The sequence below is a fragment of the Zingiber officinale genome, chromosome 6A (assembly GCF_018446385.1).
Source record: "Zingiber officinale cultivar Zhangliang chromosome 6A, Zo_v1.1, whole genome shotgun sequence".
NCBI classification, from domain to species: domain Eukaryota; kingdom Viridiplantae; phylum Streptophyta; class Magnoliopsida; order Zingiberales; family Zingiberaceae; genus Zingiber; species Zingiber officinale.
Genome location: NC_055997.1, coordinates 145,812,462 through 145,834,785, shown reverse-complemented (window position 1 = coordinate 145,834,785; position 22,324 = coordinate 145,812,462). Strand labels below are relative to the sequence as shown.

Genomic DNA, 22,324 nt, shown 5'->3' with positions numbered 1-22,324 from the left:
ACCTAAATGTACATAGTGAAGGTTCTTCCAATGATCCTAATATCAGTGAAGTTGTGGAAAATCAATCTATTGTGGAATTAGATTTAATTGATAGTTCAATAAGTAATAGTCTAATAGTAATTTTGTAATTTATTAATTTACTATTTTATTATTTTTACTATGTCGAATTGAATTGTTTGTTATTAAATATATTTATTACGTCACAAATTTTTTTTTTATTATCCCTCACAGAGCTCCTGTATATATTCATTTCGACACCTAAGAAAGAGAGAGGAAAAAAATAAAAGGTTAATAATATTTCTGTTTCATATATAATTATTTATATAATTTTACAACAAAGTTAAATTAATTAAAACACTGGAATGATTGTTTAGTCCCATTTTTTTAAAGTTTGATTTAGCTTAGCTCAGGTTTTTTATTTAAATATATCTAGTTATTAATTTAATCGTATTAATGGAGAAGACAGATTAAAAAAGAATGATAATAATTTTTTCAAATATATTTAAGAATATAATAGGGGTTAGGGACTAATAATTTAGGAGGACCGGGGATAAAGAATTAATATTGGCACCTTCAAGATTAATACATTTAAAAAGTTATATACCTTAATTACTTAAACAAAAATTAGCACAAACTAAAATAAACGGTTTACTTAATTTATTGGACAACATATATTAATTTTTTTATATTATCAATCAGATCTTACAACTTGATTAATCTTAAATAGATGATCTGATCATATTCTATAAATTCATGACCTAACATGATATTCTAACTTTACTAATTAGTTCAATAAACATAAATATATCATACATGAGAATTAAACTATGCTTTAGAATACACCACACTTCTCATCACCCATCAACAACGTAAATTATATATACGTTAAATTTTAAATCATTAAAATAGATTATTTTTACAACAAAATCAATATTTTATAAAAAAAATTATTGAGAATACTTTATGATAATTTTATTTTATTTTACTTTTTTAAATCAAGGGTTGTCTTTTCATAGAAAAAAATTAATTTCACATTGCGCTCTAGTTGGGAATGGACCGTGCATACGTAATTAGTTAGGAAAACATCTCACCGCTTTACGTGGCCCGGACGATAAATTTATCATAATTGGAGCAACCGATTATCAACTGATAAATTTATATTTAATCAGGTTTCTTTTGATCGGATTGAATTATCCAACATCACCGAGTATGTGATGTAGTGACGTCACTAGCCACTAGACTGCGGTATTAATTATTCCAATCTCTTCGGCCTAACATTGTCCCGGACAGCATACAGGAAAATAGCCAGCGGCAAGGGCGTTCTTCCCGGGACCACGACTGTCTGGTGCTTCTCGCGCACAAAAAACTGATCCTTCACTACGTGCGCGACTGATAACAGCTAATCCTCGCAGGTTTCAGGGAGTTTTCTTTAGCTTAAAATTGGGGGGGGTGAGGAATATCTCTTTTCTACAATTTTGCGCAACGATTTCTTAATTTTGCGCGCCGCTCGCCTGGAAGATTTAGAGGAAGAGCGAGGGAGTTGGATTCGCAGTGGGCGAGGAGATCTTGTTAGGGTTTCGAACGGGGTCGCAGAGGCGCCTAGCTGCCGTGGCAACCTCGATGAGCAGATCGAGCAACTCATGCGGCGCAGACCACTGTCGGAACAGGAGGTTAGCTCTTACTCAGCCTCTTTCTTCGCTAGGTATCTAGTTTTTCGAACGACTAATTCGCCTTTTATTTCTATACATCTTTAAATGTTCGATCCTTTTTGGTGGTTGCTATTTGTTCCTGCGTCGGAGAGTCGAATACTCGAATCCGCGTGAAACTAGCTCGATGATTCAGATTTATTATTATTATTATTTTGTTATTAAATGGTTCCCTCGCACTCGATGCGTTTGGGGCTAGAATTATGTGGCATCACAGCAGAAGTCATCGACACCTAAGTCAATTATGCATGGATTCTCCCCTTTGCTCGAAGGTCTTGTTAATTTAGAGGACCAACCAAGATGGTATTCATTGATGACGGTAATCAAACAAAGAGGGGTATTAAATGAGCATGGTATATAGCACCACAACGAAGTTCTAACTCTTAAATGATGATGTGTTACTTGATAATTTGTCTACCTTTTGTTAAGCAATTTATTGCGTGAGATTGGTAAGTTGGGCTTGAGGAAGGTAAACGAGCACTTGTAGCCATTGTGAAGACAAAGGATCAAGGTGAGGGGTTTTTGCATCAAAGCCTAAGAGAAGTCATGAGTCTAACATAATATTTTCCAAAAGAAAAATGAAAATTGATGATACAAATGAAGAAACTATTCGTGCATCATTTTAATAGCAATTTATAAGAAAATTTCATTTTTAAGAAAATAGTTCAACTTGTTTATTTTCATGCTTTTGATATTTTCAACATAATATTTTTAAAACATATTATATTTTAAAAAATGAATTTTATTATAAACTACTATAAAAATGTTGATCACAAATAATTTCTTTAATTATATCTAGAATTTTCATTTACATTTTGGAAAATATTATGTTGATTCATAACTTCTCTCTTAGGTTTTGGTGCAAAACTCTGTCACTGTAATCCATCGTCTTTAGAATGGGTACAAGTGCTCGTCTACTTTCCACATACTCAACTTAGGACATCCTGACTAAATTGTTGGGTTTAAAAAATGAACCTCTATTTTTAAACATATTACTATTGGATGGCTTAGATTTTTGGTTTAAATAAAAACTTTGGTTCCAAAATCAAGAACTAAGATTTTACCAATTTTTTGTGGACTCCATTAATATCTAGCCACCATGTTTGACCATATTATTGTTGTGCAGTTCTTCTCCTGAGGGTAAGGAAACACTATATTCCATCGTCATTCTATTAGGTTTAATGCCCAACTTTGCGATATATGACACAAATATAAAAGAATGGGTAGCTCCAGAATCTATTAACGCATGGACAGGTAGGTCGGCAACAAAAATCATAATTGATGATTGACCTACTCCTGAGTCATAGTAAATACTCTTCCTTTGGTTGGTTCCTTAAGCTAGGGGCAGTCTTTAGCAAAGTGTCCCGACTTCTTTCACATGTAACAAGCATTCGAACCCATCAGATATTGCCCAACATGAACTTTCCCACACTTGGGACACGAAACCCTGTCGTTGACCTTGGGGATAGTGCCGTCAGCAGCGGGTCGAGATCCCTGAGGTCGTTGCCGTGTGAGTCTAATTCTGCTGTTTTCCTTGAAACTAAACAAGAAAGGCTTCTTTCTACTTGACCCTTGCTGTTCCCTTCCTTGGTAACTTATCCTCTTGTTATGTGCATTTTTTATCATTTCATTCCTGTCTCTCTCTGACATCAATACCTGATCCACTGCCGCTCTAAGTGTGGTAACCCTGCTCAGCTTGACATCATGTCGGATTGCAACCCTCAACTTTTCGATAAAATGTTTCAGCTCCTCTGGTCGTTGTTCGACAACCATGGGCACGAAATAACGTCCTCTCTCAAACTTCTTGACATATTTAACCGTTGTCATGTCTCCAAGAATTCCCTTGCCAGTTGGGTTTTGCTGGCCATTGTAAAGTACTTCCCATAGAACACTTATTTAAAACCAGCCCATGTCAAAGTAGTCAAGTCCATCGCAGAACGGGCACCCTCCCACCAAATCTGAGCATCATCACGTAATATGAATATCGCACACTTAAATTTGCCGCTTCAGTGAGCTGCATGAAGTCGTAAATCGTCTCCAATGATTGGATCCATCCTTCCACAATAATCGAGTCGGTGATACCCTTGAATTCTGTTGGTCTCAGTCGAACTGTCGGTAAACCGGGTTCACATTAACCGTGGGGCGGTTGAAAGCATTTTCATTTTCCCTAGCTCTCAGCAGTTGCTGAATCTGCTCCCCATGAATTCAACTTTACTCTTGTAGGAGCACAGTAAGTCCCACAAAAAACGGACTTACTAAAAACTGATTGTTCTATCCACCAACTTCACCGTTGTTTCTTCTAGTAGTCATAACCTAAATGTCCCAAAATATCTCCGTCATTACCTCACATATGCATATTTATATGTACATATCATAGCTAAATTACATAATTAGATTCATGACTATAACTTTTGAAAGGTAGATCTTACAGACTTGAAGGCGGAAGTATCTGAGTCGTTGATGAGATTTTATGCACACACTGTCTTTTAGGAATGACTATTCTGATATCAATTGAAAAGACCCTTACAGTCTACTTGTAACACCATAATTATAACACACCACAAGTAACATTTTTTTTAAAAAAATCAAAAGAAGGAAAGCTTTCAGCCCAATGAACCTCAAACCGAACATACGACAGTCAAAGGAAAATTTTATGAACTCATTCTAGGTAAGCAAACAATTAGTTTCCAACTTATATCCATAGCACAATTTGAAAGACCAAATGGTATAACATGCTCTAGGGACCCCTGACAGTGTGTTGTGCATTCCACCTCGTCTCCTCAGTTACTCCACCTCCATGTCCCCTACCACATCCTTAGTGCCATCTCCGCAACCTGCATCATTTATTTCATTAGTCCACGAACCCGGCAAGTAAATTGTACTAGTAGGTAAATGACATGAATAGCAGATTGAGTGCAGAAATTAGGAAATAAGGAGCATGAACTTACTTATACCTAAGAGAAAACTTAGACATTCATTTGATAGGAATAAAGTCAAAGAGCATCGAGCATGGCATACTTACACACATGAAAGAATACTTAAAACATAACCCAAAAAATAAACATGATGCAAATGTGGCGACCACCAGTAGAGCACATTCATTTGGTCCCTGATCATAAACTGTTGAGAGGTATCTCTTAAGGGAATTTATATCTGTTTGGCCAGAACCATCATACATTGCGTTATTAGTCATGTTACCGTCGAGAGGTACCTCTTAAGGGAATTTATATCTATTTGGCCAGAGCCATCATACATTGCATTATTAGTCATGTTTGGAAGGGCCCTCCCCGGAGCTCATTCCGAGGCACTCATCCCGTATTGTCACCACTCACGCACATAATCTTTGAATTATCCTAATAGGAGATACATACTCTATTATATCATTCCATACAAGCAAACATGCATAGTTCCTCCCATCTAGATATCTTAGGCAATATTGAAAGAACAACTACTTAATCCACACAAATTTCTATTCTTCTAATGCTGTCCCAAAACTTGAGTTAACAGAAAAGAGAACACAACATAAAAGAAATCCCATTCGTAAACTCCCAAAGCTGCCGTAGGAAACCGGATTCAATATGAAGAAGCAATACAACCTCAAAAACAATTTGGACTCAACCAACTCTGCTGCAGGGAAAACAAACCTCTTATGAGGAAAAATTGCTACTACTGAGTTTACTCAAAACTTCCAAATCTGCAATAGAAAATCAGGATTAATCTGTGGAAGAAATGCAACATAGAAAATGAATTTGCAATCTACCCAAATATGTAGCAGGAGATTGAAACCCATATGAGGAAGAGATGCTACATAGGAATACCATTCAAAATCTCCTAATCTGCTATAGAACAACCGAACCCATTATGGAGAAGCAATACAACAACGAAAACAAATTTGCAATCTACCAAATCTGCTGCTAGCTTGAGGAGGAACGAGTACATTATCAAATCCAAACCCCGTTTCCCAAATCTGATCAACATCCAGAAGTACTAAAGCCTCTCGAAGAGCAGTGCAAGAAACTGAAACCCATCTATGAATCCTGAACCCTTTTCAATGGAACAAGACCATTACAAGGAAGCAATGAAATCGTCAAGAAAAACATCCCACATCTCTGAAATTTGGAACAGAACAAGAGAAAAATCAAGCAAACACCCTTGCACCGAAGCAAGGTCAACATCGAGTTTGATTTGCAAGCCAACAAGAAGAACCACTCATCCCATACCTACTAGGGGAAATCTACTTGCCTTGCCATCGAGAGTTCCCATGCCTGGAGGAGTTGTGTCATCGACGAGCTTTTCCCAGCAAAGTCGCCCTCCGTCGGCTCAACCCATAAAACTTTGAAATAGGTGTTAAATTAGAACCCATCTAGTATCTCTTAGAATTTTTTATTTTTATTTCCCCCTCGTTACCCCTTTGTCACTGATTTACCCTTGCCTTTGAAAGCAACGCATTAACTTTTAATAATTTTAAATTCCTAACTTCAACATTTTGCCATTCAAATCTTTTTGCTCAAGAGTGTAACAGAAACATTACCCTAAATCCTAATGTCCTAGAGAGTAATAGCTGACCTTTAATTGTCGGTGGTTGGCATTAACCTTGGGCATTAAATCGCCTTTACTTGACCATTCAATGCAGCATAGGGATGAAAGCCTTAACGATGAGCATAGGGATGCAAAAGCTTTCCACCTTCGTTCCCTAAAAATTTCTCTCCCTGTCGTGCATTTCGCTCGGTAGAATCTTCATGATAGCAATCAAGTACACACTTGGTTCGCCACTAGCAACCAGTACTTGGTTGTCTACGTGGTTTCTCCTATTGTATCCTCGAACAGACGCCCAACATGACCTCGAAGCATAGCCGCAGGGAGGCGAATCTGTTTTAAAGAAACTGTGTTGAACGCATGTCTTAGCATCTTTGTTTTCGAGAACTCGACAACTCAGCCGACTTTGCAACTCGGTAGCTCAACAACTCGGCCGACTCTGTAACTCAACAACTCGGCCTTACAAAGTAGCTTAGCCTTACAAAGCAGCTCGACCCTACAAGGTAGCCCAACAAGTATTGTTATCATTTTTACTTTTATTGGTACAACAATTTCTTCCCATGTTTCTTATAACTGGACTCCTTAGTGCATTGGCCACACTTGATTCTACTCTATTATGTGCTATTTTCAACAATTTTGTTTGCGAAGCATTCTATAGGATCTAAAAGCGCTAGAGGGGGTGGGGGTGAATAGCGCTTGTGGCTAATTCGTTCGTTTCGTAAATACGTAGCGGAATATAGAAGTAAACTAAAAGCAATCGCTAATACTTTTGGTTACTTGGTTCGGAGTCTGTGTCGACTCCTACTCCAAGGCCCGCGATTGTTGATCGCTTTCGGTGGACAATCACTATAAGCTCAAGAATCTTTACAAGATTAATTACAAGTACTGAACTTAAAAAGATTATACCGACAATAAAGGATTATGGAAGTAGTTGTCAATTGTCGGAACAACAGCTGAGTGTCGAAACCCTCAACCCGCCAAGACTTTTCGCTTAGAGTTACCACCCCCTAGGACCTAGGGTTACCACCTCCTAGGGTTTTCCACCTGCTAACCGCAGTTAGGACTTTTTCTTACCTAGGGTTACCACCCCCTAGGACCTAGGGTGACTGTCTCCTAGGACCTAGGGTTACCACCCCTAGGGTTTTCCACTTGCCTAACCGCAGGTAGGACTTTTGCCTAAAAACACCTAGGACTTTCCTACAAGTTCATTCAAACTTGTTAGATCATAAGACAACTTAACTTTGTACCCTTTGACATAATCAACACCCAAGTTCGATTGTTCGGATGCTTCCCGCACCAACAATCTCCCCCTTTTTTATTATGGCAACACAGTTCAAAGTTAAGTAAAACATAACAATAAATAAAGGAATTTAAGTATGAACAATAATTTGTAAAAAAACTCCCTTATGCTTCCCCTTTCATAAAAGTTATGTTTAAATTCTTAACTTTGACTTTTCTCTCCCCCTTTGACATAAATAAAAAATAATACTAAGTTGAGAGAGTAGTTTTACATGTAAAGATAAACAAAATATTTATTCTATTTTAAGCTCCCCTTAAAGGGTAGCACTTAAAAAATTTAGCTAATTTTTAAGCGTTTGAAAGTGAGTCAGCCTTTTTTTTAAACAAAACTGAGCTAAACTTAGCTTTTAAAAAATAAGTGCTTTGAAACACATTCAGCTAATTTAGAAATGCTTTGAAAATACTTAGGTTTAAAAAAAAAACTTAGCTAAATTTTAGCCTTGAAAATTACTTAGTTGTAAAAAAAACTTAGCTAATCTTAGGTTTTGAAGCTATCTTAGCTTTTTCAAAAAAAATAACTTAGCTAAATTTTAGCTTTGTAAAGGTTTTGAAAAAGGCTTAGTTAAAAGTACTCAGCTTAAAAAGGATTTTGATTAAAACTCAGTTAAAAAAAAATTTGATAAAAACTAAGTTATGTACTTAGCAAAAAAAAAAGTTGATAAAAACTTAGTTAAGTACATAGCTCAAAACGCTTTTGATAGAAATACTTTTAGCTTTTAAAAATATTGTGATAAAAACTTCACTAAGAATATTTTGATAAAATTTAGCTTTAAAAATATTTTGATAAACACTTAGATTTAAAAATATTTTGATAAAAACTTAGCTTTAAAAATATTTTGATAAACACTTAGATTTAAAATTTTGATAAAAACTTAGCTTCAAAGATATTTTGATAAACATTTAGATTTAAAATTTTTGATAAAAACTTAGCTTTAAAAATATTTTGATAAACAATTAGATTTAAAAATAGTTCAACTTTTTCAAAGAAAAATAATTTAACTTTGGAATTTTGAAAACAAAAATTAATGCCTTAACTTCCTTTCACTCTCCCTTGATTAATGCTTTAAAATTTTTGAAGAGACTAGAGTCCAAGCATGTAAAATAAATATAAAAGTTATTATTTATTTTTCTAATTTTTTTCTTAATTTTTCATCTCATCAATTCTAGGTTATCAAGCATGTTCAGTTATCAGTGTGTGCAGGACGGAATTAAGTTTATTTAATTTTATCAATATTTAAAAATATTGAGATTTTAAAATATAAGTTTGAATTTTCAATGAGTTTAAATTTCAGATTTTAAAATATGAGTTTAATTAGATATAAACATTTGACAATAATAAAAATTTTGAAGATTTTGAAGATATATTGAAAATTAATTATAAACTTACATATTAATTATGATTTGAAAATTAATAATCAAATAATTAAGATTTTTGAATTCATTATGATTTTAAAATTAATTTTGAAATTAATTATGATTTTATAAATAATTATGATATTAAGTAAGATTTTGAAATTAATCAAGTTAACTTAATTGAATTAATTTTAACTATTTTAAACCTAGGTCCATCTCACTCTTTTCTAGATTTTCAATCAGAGAACTTTAATAGTTTTGTGAGATGGTTAATTTAATATTCAATTTAAATTACAATCTAAGGATTGATTTACAATTGAGTTAGACTAAGGTTTTTTAGGTAGTCAATTTAATATTTATTTCAATGATTAACTTCCAGACTGTGGCAAGACACTAGACCTTCTTGGGTATGAGATCATCCATCACTTTTAGACAAATCCTTTCAAATAAATTGAATATTTAATTTCCTTTCTGGAACTCCTAGGTCTAACAAGTCAAATGTGAATCAAGCCGAGATATTTATTTATTCTAGTCTAAGCATGCATAATGAAAGCAGTAAGGCAAGTATCAAACAAATCTATTTATTGATAAAAATTATTTTTCTATTGGCTCCCCTGGATCATAGCTTTGATAGGGTCTATCAAGGTAATGGATTTGATCTTTGGGGACCCAATATTGACCAAGTCCAACTTGATTAATCAAGTTTGACTTAGGGACCCATGCTTGGACTAATTTTCTATTTAATCGATTTACTAATGATAAGTAGGATCTAAATCTTTGTTTGACCTTGTATCCAAGCCCAGTTCGGTTGTATACGGTCCTTTATTTTCCAATAAGCAGATCAAGATTCTTGAAACCCAAAGTGAGCCGTTTCAATGAGTCCTTGAGTTCTTTGACTTGAGTTTTCAAATTGGAATTTTCTTCCTGAACTTGCTCAGTTAAAGAACTTAGGTTAGTCTCCTCCTTAAGGATTATTACCTCATTTTGGAGTGACTTGACCCGGACGTTGGATTTGGCCAATTTCTTTAATAAATATGAAACTAAATTTTGTAAATCATTTACGTTAGTACCAGAAATTAGAGAGCTTACAATGTGATTAGGCTATTCGGAAACGGATACGGATTCGTAGCTTCTCTCGGACTTGGTTTTTGATTCGCTCTCGATATCAGACTCGGACTCGGTTTCAGCAACGTACGCTTGTACCGGTAGAGCAAGGTAGCTTGTTGGCTTGTGTTCTTCGTCGGAATCATCAGAGGACCCGGACCACATTGCTTTCAAGGACTTCCTTCTTCATTGCTTCTGGTTCAAACAGTCCGGCTTGTAATGTCCCTTCTGGTTGTAGCCGTAGCATGTAACTCCAGACTTGACCTTCGTATTTGATTGAGTCACCTTCTTCTTTTTGTACATTTTCCGTATAGCTCGGCGGTAATTTCGTCGTCTTCTGAGTCCGATTCATCTTCGGACTCGGATTCGATTCTGCGCTTTGCTTTTGGTTACCGCGTTCTGCTTGTTCCCACAATCCAAGCAATACCTTTCTCGGCCGGAGTAGTATTAGATTGTTCATGAAGCTCGAATTCTGAAAATAATTCGTCTAATTTGATTAATGACAAATCCTTAGACACTTTGTAAGCATCTACCATGGATGCCCACAAGGTGTTCCATGGAAATGCATTTAATGCATACCTGATGACGTCGCGATTTTCAACCTTCTGTCCGATTGTGTAGAGTTCGTTTAGTAGATCTTGTATGCGAGCATGAAGCTGGCTCGCTGACTCACCTTCCTGCATTTTTATATTATATAACTTATTCAAAATTAAGTTTCGTTTGCTTACCTTTGTGTCGGAAGTGTCCTCATGCAACTCGATCAATTTTTCCCACAACTCCTTTGCACTGTTGAAGGGACCAACCCGGTTCAGCTCTTCTTTGCTTAGGCCACATTGGAGAGTGCAGATTGCTTTTGCATCGACTTCAATCTTCTTGCGGGTTGGTGAGTCCCATTTGTCGCAGGGGACGAGGACTCCATCTTCGGTAGGACATGTGAATCCAGTCTGGATTATTATCCACATTTCCACTTGAGTGTTTAGATGATACTCCATTCGGCCCTTCCAGTAGTTGAAGTCTTCGCCGGAGAAGAGAGACGGGCGGGCTATGCTATAGCCTTCTTGATGGGCAATTGAAATAGAATCTCGCACACAATAAAAAGACAACAAAGATTCCAAGACTTGGTCTTAGATTAGTAGTGCGGGAACAAGAGAATATAATAAAAACTTGAGTGGTGTTTGCACCGACTTCGAGAAACGAAAGAACTCGATCGATAAAACAGATCGGAAGGCGGCAATTTTACCTATTCCGATTGACATCGAAAATTAAAAAAAAATTATCACGAAAAAATTGCTTGAATGGTGATTTCACCGATTCGAAACGACCCCGCTCTGATACCAATTGTTGGATCGAAAAGCGTTAGAGGGGGGGTGAATAGCGCTCGTGGCTAATTTGTTCTTTTTGTAAATACGCAGCGGAATATAGAAGTAAACTAAAAGCAATCGCTAACATTTTTGGTTACTTGGTTCGGAGCCTGTGTCGACTCATACTCCAAGGCCCGCAATTGTTGATCGCTTTCGATGGGCAATCACTATAAGCTCGAGAATCTTTACAAGATTAATTACAAGTACTGAACTTAAAAAGATTATAACGACAATAAAAGATTATGGAAGTAGACGTCAATTGTCGGAGCAGCAGCTGAGCGTCGCCCGGTTGCCAGAGTTACGTTACCGAGTAGAGGTTCGTCTTGTAGAGCAGTGCACAGTAGAAAGATCGCAATTTGAAGTCTACCATGCATCAATTCGTGACCTGCTTATATAGGGTCGTTGAAGGCGCCTTCAACGAACTCTTATCCCCCAAATCTCGGTTGTCGATAATCTCCGCTGCGATCGCTGATTATCCACCTGAAGGCGTCTTTAGTGTCCTTGGAAGGCGCCTTCCATCAGCTGTCCAAGGCACCTTCAACGTCTTTGGAAGGCGCCTTCAGTGTCCTTGGAAGGCGCCTTCTACCTTGCTTCCTGCGCAGCTACAGCCAAGCCGCCCGAGGCACCTCCAACAACCCTGAAGGCGCCTTGGACATTGTTCATCCGAGCATTTTATTGTGATTCACCGTTCCTGTAAGGTATGTTAGTCCAAACACAACATATATCCTACAGAATAAAGTTAGTACAATAAAGACATGAATAATAAAACATTTGACAGCCTTCGGATTGTCCGATTCTGACTTCGAGTTTCTCGGAAATCTTAGGTCGAACCGATACCTACTGTTCCCTCATTGGGGAACGCGTCCTCACCTATTCCTCTCAGTTGAGTTTACCTGTTGCCAGATTGATCCTCCAGACCAACTGGACTTTTGCTCAACGTTCGAAGCTTCCGATTTTCATGCTGGACGTCCGCTTCACGACCCGTCCAGACTTCCACCTGGTTTGCGACACCAGGATTTCAACCTAGAGTCCCCGACTCTAGGATTTTGCTTGAAGTTGTCGACCCGCCAAGACTTTCCGCCTAGGGTTACCACCGCTTAGGGTTACTATCTCCTAGGACCTAGGGTTACTACTCCCTAGGGGTTTTCACCTGCCTAACCGCAACTAGGACTTTTCCTTACCTAGGGTTACCGCCCCTTAGGACCTAGGGTTACTACCTCCTAGGGTTTTCCACTTGCCTAACCGCAGCTAGGACTTTTGCTTAAGAACACTTGACTTTCCTGCGAGCTCATTCAAATTTGTTAGATCACAAGACAACTTAACTTTGGACCCTTTGACATAATCAAAACATAGGTTCAATCGTCGGATGCTTTCCGCACCAACACATTCTTTGTAGCAGATGGCCATATCTACGACCCTGTGGTCAAATTCAATATACGTTTCTCATGTAGCTATAAATAATGTTGACATGCAGACAATTTTGGTTTAATCCATGCTATTTAAAATATACACTTCCAGTAATCTTATTTAATAACAGGTGGTACTTAAATAATTGTTCTTCCTTTCTCTGTACGCATGCAAAGTTAATAAATAGTCTCCAGGATTTTTTTTATTTATGATTAACTACTAATTTCTACTTCTTTTCAAAGTTATAAAGGAGAGGAAGACAGAAGGGAAACCAGTGATTTGACAGAGAAAGGACATAGGTAATTTACTAATATGGGTTTAATTAGTTGCATTTTGACAGGTCCTGTTCCATCTTTAATGTTTGTGTTGAATCTGTCATAAGCTTGGTTGGTTTATAACTAATATATGACTAGAATTGATTAATTGGTTTAACTAACTGTTTTAAATGCCCTACTTAATGTAAAATTGCCAAGTTTGAATATTTGTGTTATTTAATTGTCTTATATATAAATTCCTTTGTCTATTCATGCATGGTTTTAAGTTTAACTTTGGGGGGTTCTGAATCTTGATGAGTGTACTCACTGTTTTGGGCATTTCTGTAGATACAATGGAGCCACCATTGTCAGAGGCACTACTATATAGTGTGACTGAGTTTGGCTTTGTATCTTCCAGCAGCAATGTACAACTTGAATTACTTCAGAGATACTGTCAAAAAATCAATCACATCCTTGAGAATTTTAAACCAGTATGTGATGAAATTGTTGCTTCCGGTATATCATTGGATGTGAAACTAGTCAAAGTGTTGGATGAACTTGAAGCTGCAATTAATAAAGCAAGGGAACTTATCCTTAGTTGGCATCCATTGATGAGTAAAATTTATTTTGTAAGTTGATGAGCTCGTTAAATTATTACATCTAATATCTTCCCTTTAAGCTTATTCTATGGAATGAATTGCATTTGCATTCTTAGAACTTTACCATAATTATATTCAAATAAGCCCATAATTCTTTTAATTTCTCTGCGATGTTTCATGAACATCTTTACTAGCTAAAGCAAGTTCATGCAATTGTCATCTTTCCCTCATTATCATTACTTATACACAGTTTAGAGTTTGGTTGACAAGCTAGCATGCGAACTCTTGGTCTATATGATTGTCATTGGCTCTATCATGTGAACTTTTCATTTTCATGCTAGTAGATTATCAGATCAAATATTCTTTAGTGATTTCTATTTGCAATTAGACAAAGAGACAACTCGACTACTGGAAAACAATATATTGACTCTTTAAGCTTGATTCTATTTCTTTTTTTAGCAAGAGAACTACAATAAGTTTGAAGGGATTGAAATTCTGTTCCTCTGTTGTTTGTTCGCATTATCACCTGCACCTCTACTATTATATCAGTGGAATGTCTTTTAACTAATTACATATTAACTCTGTTTTATCTTTAAAAACCTATGATATAAGAAACTTGTGTTTCCCTGTTAGAAACTAGGATGTTGTTGAAGCCCACAGTTTACTTGTAATTGTAACTTATTTGCTTACTGCAGGTTTTGCAGATAGAAACCATTGTGACAAAGATTTATTCTTCTACACATGAAATATGTCAACTGGTTACTTCTGTGCTTCTGTCTCCTGAAGATAGTATGGCTGTAAAATGCATGGAGGTAAAAGAGAAAATAAACAATTTGTAGTTTTCAAATGCATTTTCTGGAATATATTAAGTTCCTGATATTGTATTTTATCCTTTCTGGTTGTATTTAGCTACAATCACATCCATTTACTGTGCAGGAAATTCAGTTCTTGGATGAGAAACAAATATCGGTTGCTATTGAAAAAGCAATTAGAGATCAGTCAGACAATGGTTTCCCCAGTTCCGAGTATTTAAATATAATTTCAAGCTCTCTGAGCTTGTTGTCTAATGAAGAATTGCTGTTGGAGGTTGTCACACTTGAGAAGCTCAAAGTGAAGCTCGGTTGCAACCATAATACCCTACTAGAAATAGAGGACATTGATAGCATCATTGCTCTTTTCACTTATATGCATGATTGCTATACTAAGATCCATCAGGTGCGCACTGTCAATGGTGTTTCTGTTCCTGCTGACTTCTGCTGCCCACTTTCTCTAAATCTGATGTCTGATCCTGTCATTGTAGAATCCGGTCAAACTTATGAGCGTGCTTTCATACAAAAATGGCTTGATCAGGGCATTGATGTTTGTCCTAGAACACGTCAAACACTTAGGCATTCAAATTTGATCCCAAATTTCACTGTTAAGGCACTAATTGCAAACTGGTGTGAATCAAATGAGATTAGGCTTCCTGATCCACTGAATTCCACAAGTTCAAATTTTCCTTCATTCCTAGAACTTACAGATGTGAGTGATAATGATCTTGTCTCTCATGCTGGTCACGCGACGAATACTAACCTTCCAAGAGCTCTTGAATCTTATGGTAAAGCATCTTCACAGAAGGATTCACATCCATCCAATGGTTTGACATCTCAGGAGACTTATGCTAGTGAAAAATCTGTATTGTCCCCGCATGTTTCCTCCAATTTAGCCACTCTGCAAAGTACCAATGGATTGGAGACAAACCATTCAGGATTGCCATTAGCAACAATTGACTCCAATCAGGAGTCTGGTGTGGAACTAAGGAATGCACGTTCTGGCAGCCAAATTGTTGACCAATCAAATTTGGATCTAATCCATGATAATCTTGAACAACCCGGAGATGCCAATGTGATTTCACAGTTTTCAAGCGATCTGACCTATTATATCAGTGATGCTTCAGGTGAACTTGCACAGGATTCCCAAGCTTCCTCTGCCCCACGACAAGAACCTAAGTTTCCTCTAGGATTCGTTGAGGCTCGTTCTAGAAGTCAAAATATGTGGAGACGTCCGTCAGCCGACTCAGCCTCTCGTGTCCATTCTCAGTCTTTGGACTCCAGGTCTGATCTATCAGATGCTGAATCTGAAATTCGTAAGCTAATTGAGGATTTAAAAATTGGTTCCATGGACGTGCAGAGAAATGCCACTGGAGAGTTGCGTCTTCTTGCTAAGCACAACATCGAAAATAGGATTGTGATTGCAAACTGTGGAGCTATAAGTTTGTTGGTTGGTCTTCTTTATTCAACAGACCCCAAGACCCAAGAAAATGCCGTAACAGCCCTTCTTAACTTGTCACTTAATGACAACAATAAGATTGCCATTGGAAATGCAAATTCCATTGGCCCTTTGATTCATGTTCTTGAGACAGGTAACGCGGAAGCAAAAGAAAACACAGCAGCAACATTTTATAGCCTCTCAGTAATTGAAGAAAACAAGGTTCGGATTGGACGTTCTGGTGCTATTGCACCTTTGGTAGAATTATTAGCTAATGGCACTCCTCGAGGAAAGAAAGATGCTACAACAGCATTGTTTAATTTGTCGATATTTCATGAGAATAAAGCACGGATTGTGCAGGCTGGAGCCGTCAAGTATTTGGTTGAGCTGATGGACCCAGCAGCAGGTATGGTTGACAAGGCAGTGGCTGTTTTGTCAAACCTTGCTACCGTAGCAGAAGGGAGAACTGCCATTGCCCAAGCTGGTGGCATCACAGCACTCGTGGAGGTTGTTGAGTTAGGATCTACTCGGGGAAAAGAAAATGCTGCCGCAACTTTGCTTCAGCTATGCATGAACAGTAGTAGATATTGTAGGCTCGTTCTTCAGGAAGGTGCTGTGCCCCCATTGGTAGCATTATCACAAGCTGGCTCTTCACGAGCCAAAGAAAAGGTATTTCTCCATTTTCTTGTAGCTTAATCCAATATAACCATATTTAGTATTCCACTCATCTATTAGTTTTGAATTCTTGTAAATTGACCGTCTATTTATTTGCACTTGTGAATAAACAATAACATAAGTGCATAACTTTTACTAACTAAATTCCTAACATATGTTTGGTAGCCATGCCAATTAGCTTGTTCTTGTGGCAATTAGAAAAAGAAATCCTTGTAGAATAGAGCTTATTTTGGGCAGTCTCTTTTTCTCCTTATGTCTAAACAAGCTTACTTGATATCAAAATATGATATCAACCAGTTGCAATTGTTTGGTTTACATAGTTTCCAGTGCACTACTACTTAAATTACTTTTGCTTTACGGTAGCTATATGGAAATTAGTCATATTAATACTTGTGTTGATGTTTTACTCCAGAGTAAATTAGCCTACCTAGATATTAACACAGCAACTGTTAGTTGAACATGTGTTTCATTTTTTTCCTCCCTTTAACTTTTCCAGGCGCAATTACTTCTAAGTTATTTCCGGAGTCAGCGCCACGGGAATGCTGGCAGAAGATGAGAATCTATCTCTATTTTAGTGTTGGGTCCGTAGCTACTTCTAAGTGTTTTTGAACTAATGTCTTGGAGAGCATAGACTAAGTGTACAGTGTTCATTGATGTTATTGGTTGGTTTGGTATAATCACATTTTCGTAATTTTACACAGTAAAAGAAGATACATACAGATTGTTTTGAGAGGTAATATTTACCTCGTTGGAGTTCATTTATTTACTTAAATTTCAGCTTTTGTATAATGCAGAAATGGAATGATTTGCAATAAAAAAATTTTTTTTTTAAAACATGATACGCTGTAAATAGAGGTGATGAATCTGTTAATAATTAAATTATTTAAATCGAAATGAATAGACTAAATTGATTTTTCAGATCTAATCTGGTTGATCGAAATTTTTAATAAAAATTAAATAAATTGAAGAAATAAAATATTGATTAACTCATTTAAAAATTGAAATGATCAATTTTTCATCAACATCGATTAATTGGTTTGAAAATTGAAATAATTAATTTTTCATCATCAATCGAGTTATATTTTTCAAGTCAAGTCGAACAATTAATTATTAAACAATCTATTTGATTTTTACATCTAACAATCGATTGATTGATGTATTTAATCTGTTTAACTGAATTTAGATTTTTAAAAATGAACAAAGGAGTGAGTGAGGATGTAGCTCCAGCTCCAGATGTCACAATCAATGATATTATCGGACAGCATAGTTCGGTCGAAAAGGTACTCTCCAGATGTCACAATCAATGACATCGTCGAACAGCATAGCCCGGTCGAAAAGATTGAGTACGACCATGAATAGGAGGTCCCTAGGAGCACCTACAACGCTATTAACACATGACATGTTAATAGTAATATTTATATATATACATATTTTTTTTTCAATATGTAAGTAAAATACTATAGCATATTCACAATACATCCACGTAGATATTAATGTTGAAATATTAACAATGTTACGGATGCTCTAAGGACACCAATGGAGGCAGAACACCCCTCGACAAGGGATGCAAACACGTGGCAAAGATTTTCGAAATGCTGCTGTGGCTATCGGGCTCCAACACGTGCCAAGGGAACTCGAAGATCGTCATCAGATCCCAAGGTGTAAAAATAGACGGTAGACATATGATACGATCAAAGATCGATTTTCAGAAACTGACGATCTGAAATTTACTTTACTATGCATCTATATACCTACATATACCTTTCTCTATATCCATAAGACCATTGATATAACGAATCTATATTTAAAGATCCTCATCAATCGGAGCACCCCTGCTAGCCTCTAAAAGGAAGCGATGCCTTTCTTCCAACGTTGTGGCTTCTCTGTCATTTTATTCTATTTTTTTAAATGTAGTAGTCGATTAGAACTATTGCTAACAACATAACTATCTATTGTTATTTTTTGATTGAATTGGATTTAAATTTTAAAAATTGATACTGAATCGATATGATTGAAATAGTCAATTAAAAAAACTCAAAATTTTAAATTAATAAATTTAATTTTGATCGATTAATTTAATTTAACCGATCTTTTACTAAATCTAGCTGTAACCCGATTAAAAAAAAATCAAAATTTTAAAATAATAAAATTGAATTTTTAATTTTGATCAATTAGGTAAATTAATTAAATATTTATGAATAAATTTAATATTTAAATTACTAAAAACTTTATTTAAGATCTATTAAATAAATAAGTTTACAAAATTCATTAAATTAAACAAATAGTATTTAGCTTGTTAATGTTCATAAAAAATATTTATAAATTATATTTTATCAATAAAATTTTTATACCATACTAAATAAATAATATACTAATAAAATTTTTATCAACATACTTAATAAAAATTTTAAAATATACAAATAAATTTATATTATTAAACTTAATAATCAATTATAGAAATTTAAAATATAAAAATTTCAAACCATCAAAATAACTTAAAACTATTGAATTTATCTCTTTTACTTTGTCCGACCGTATTCCAAATGCTGCTGCCATCAGGATCCACCACGTGCCATGGGACCTCTGCCATGGGACCTCAAAAATCTCCATCGGCCAAAGCACCAAGCTAACAACGTAACTATCTATTGTTATTTTCAATTTTGATTCAATCGGTTTATTCGATCTTTTATTCTCCTCTAAACTTAAATAAATCAAATGTTTATATTTATTAATTTATTAATGTTCATAAAAAATATTTATGAATCATATTTATCAATAAAATTTTTATCAATGTACAAAATGTTTATATATAATTTTGTTGTTTTTTTTTCATCCTTTTATATATAATTTATGTTTTACAACATCGTTAAAAATAAAAGTTGGACGGTGTCTCATCGAAAAAGTCTGAAGAGACTTCGTCCAACCGTATTCCAAATGCTATTATATTGCCATCGGGATCCACCACGTGGCATGGGACCTCTGCCATGGGACCTCAAAAATCTCCATCGGCTGAAGCACCAAGCTAACAACATAACCATTCAATCGGTTTATTCGATCTTTTATTCTCCTCTAAACTTAAATAAATCAAATGTTTATATTTATTAATTTATTAATGTTCATAAAAAATATTTATGAATCATATTTATCAATAAAATTTTTATCAATGTACAAAATGTTTATATATAATTTTGTTGTTTTTTTAATCTTTTTATATATAATTTATGTTTTACAGCATCATTAAAAATAATAGTTGGATGGTGTCTCATCGAAAAAGGCTGAAGAGACTTCGTCTGACCGTATTCCAAATGCTGCTGCCATCGGGATCCACCACGTGCCATGGGACCTCAAAAATCTCCATCTGCCGAAGCACCAAGCAAACAACATAACTATCTATTGTTATTTTCAATTTTGATTCAATCGGTTTATTCGATCTTTTATTCTCCTCTAAACTTAACTAAATCAAATGTTTATATTTATTAACTTATTAATGTTCATAAAAAATATCTATGAATCATATTTATCAATGTACAAAATGTTTATATATAATTTTGTTGTTTTTTAAAATCTTTTTATATATAATTTATGTTTTACAGCATCATTAAAAATAATAGTTGGACGGTGTCTCATCGAAAAAGACTAAAGAGACTTCGTCCGACCGTCCATGGGACCTCTGCCATGGGACCTCAAAAATCTCTATCGGCCGAAGCACCAAGCTAACAACATAACTATTCAATCGGTTTATTCGATCTTTTATTCTCCTCTAAACTTAAATAAATCAAATGTTTATATTTATTAATTTATTAATGTTCATAAAAAATATTTATGAATCATATTTATCAATAAAATTTTTATCAATGTACAAAATGTTTATATATAATTTTGTTGTTTTTTTAATCTTTTTATATATAATTTATGTTTTACCGCATCATTAAAAATAATAGTTGGATGGTGTCTCATCGAAAAAGGCTGAAGAGACTTCGTCTGACCGTATTCCAAATGCTGCTGCCATTGGGATCCACCACGTGCCATGGGACCTCAAAAATCTCCATCGGCCGAAGCACCAAGCAAACAACATAACTATCTATTGTTATTTTCAATTTTGATTCAATCGGTTTATTCGATCTTTTATTCTCCTCTAAACTTAAATAAATCAAATGTTTATATTTATTAATTTATTAATGTTCATAAAAAATATTTATGAATCATATTTATCAATAAAATTTTTATCAATGTACAAAATGTTTATATATAATTTTGTTGTTTTTTAATCTTTTTATATATAATTTATGTTTTACAGCATCATTAAAAATAATAGTTGGACGGTGTCTCATCGAAAAAGGCTGAAGAGGCTTCGTCTGACTGTATTCCAAATGCTGCTGCCATCGGGATCCATCACGTGCCATGGGACCTCAAAAATCTCCATCGGCCGAAGCACCAAGCAAACAACATAACTATCTATTGTTATTTTCAATTTTGATTCAATCGGTTTATTCGATCTTTTATTCTCCTCTAAACTTAAATAAATCAAATGTTTATATTTATTAATTTATTAATGTTCATAAAAAATATTTATGAATCATATTTATCAATGTACAAAATGTTTATATATAATTTTGTTGTTTTTTTTAATCTTTTTATATATAATTTATGTTTTACAGCATCATTAAAAATAATAGTTGGACGGTGTCTCATCGAAAAAGGCTGAAGAGACTTCGTCCGACCGTATTCCAAATGCTGTTGCCATCGGGATCCACCACGTGCCATGGGACCTCTGCCATGGGACCTCAAAAATCTCCATCGGCCGAAGCACCAAGCTAACAACATAACTATTCAATCGGTTTATTCGATCTTTTATTCTCCTCTAAACTTAAATAAATCAAATGTTTATATTTATTAATTTATTAATGTTCATAAAAAATATTTATGAATCATATTTATCAATAAAATTTTTGTCAATGTACAAAATGTTTATATATAATTTTGTTGTTTTTTAAATCTTTTTATATATAATTTATGTTTTACAGCATCATTAAAAATAATAGTTAGACGGTGTCTCATCGAAAAAGGCTGAAGAGACTTCGTCCGACCGTATTCCAAATGCTGCTGCCATCGGGATCCACCACGTGCCATGGGACCTCAAAAATCTCCATCGGCCGAAGCACCAAGCAAACAAGATAACTATCTATTGTTATTTTCAATTTTGATTCAATAGGTTTATTCGATCTTTTATTCTCCTCTAAACTTAAATAAATCAAATGTTTATATTTATTAATTTATTAATGTTCATAAAAAATATTTATGAATCATATTTATCAATAAAATTTTTATCAATGTACAAAATGTTTATATATAATTTTGTTGTTTTTTTAATCTTTTTATATATAATTTATGTTTTACAGCATCATTAAACATAATAGTTGGACGGTGTCTCATCGAAAAAGGCTGAAGAGGCTTCGTCTGACTGTATTCCAAATGCTGCTGCCATCGGGATCCACCACGTGCCATGGGACCTCAAAAATCTCCATCGGCCGAAGCACCAAGCAAACAGCATAACTATCTATTGTTATTTTCAATTTTGATTCAATCGGTTTATTCGATCTTTTATTCTCCTCTAAACTTAAATAAATCAAATGTTTATATTTATTAATTTATTAATGTTCATAAAAAATATTTATGAATCATATTTATCAATGTACAAAATGTTTATATATAATTTTGTTGTTTTTTTAATCTTTTTATATATAATTTATGTTTTACAGCATCATTAAAAATAATAGTTGGAC

The 22,324-nt window shown here is 34.8% G+C and overlaps 1 protein-coding gene across 3 annotated transcripts; it reads left to right on the top strand.

Annotated features, from left to right (window-relative positions):
* Positions 1–1,308: 1,308 nt before the first annotated feature.
* Positions 1,309–17,299, top strand: LOC121998521 (U-box domain-containing protein 4-like). Of its 3 annotated transcripts, XM_042553473.1 has the most exons (7): positions 1,309–1,345; positions 1,413–1,670; positions 13,009–13,065; positions 13,369–13,649; positions 14,315–14,431; positions 14,556–16,535; positions 17,038–17,299. In XM_042553473.1, exons 4-7 carry the CDS (start codon positions 13,374–13,376, stop codon positions 17,095–17,097), a joined length of 2,433 nt encoding a protein of 810 aa, XP_042409407.1. In that variant the 5' UTR covers positions 1,309–1,345; positions 1,413–1,670; positions 13,009–13,065; positions 13,369–13,373; the 3' UTR covers positions 17,098–17,299. The 3 variants fall into 3 exon arrangements, with proteins under 3 accessions (XP_042409407.1, XP_042409409.1, XP_042409408.1); XM_042553474.1 differs by having other exon boundaries at positions 1,318–1,670; positions 13,017–13,065; XM_042553475.1 differs by lacking the exon at positions 13,009–13,065 and having other exon boundaries at positions 1,317–1,670.
* The last annotated feature ends 5,025 nt before the right edge of the window (positions 17,300–22,324 follow it).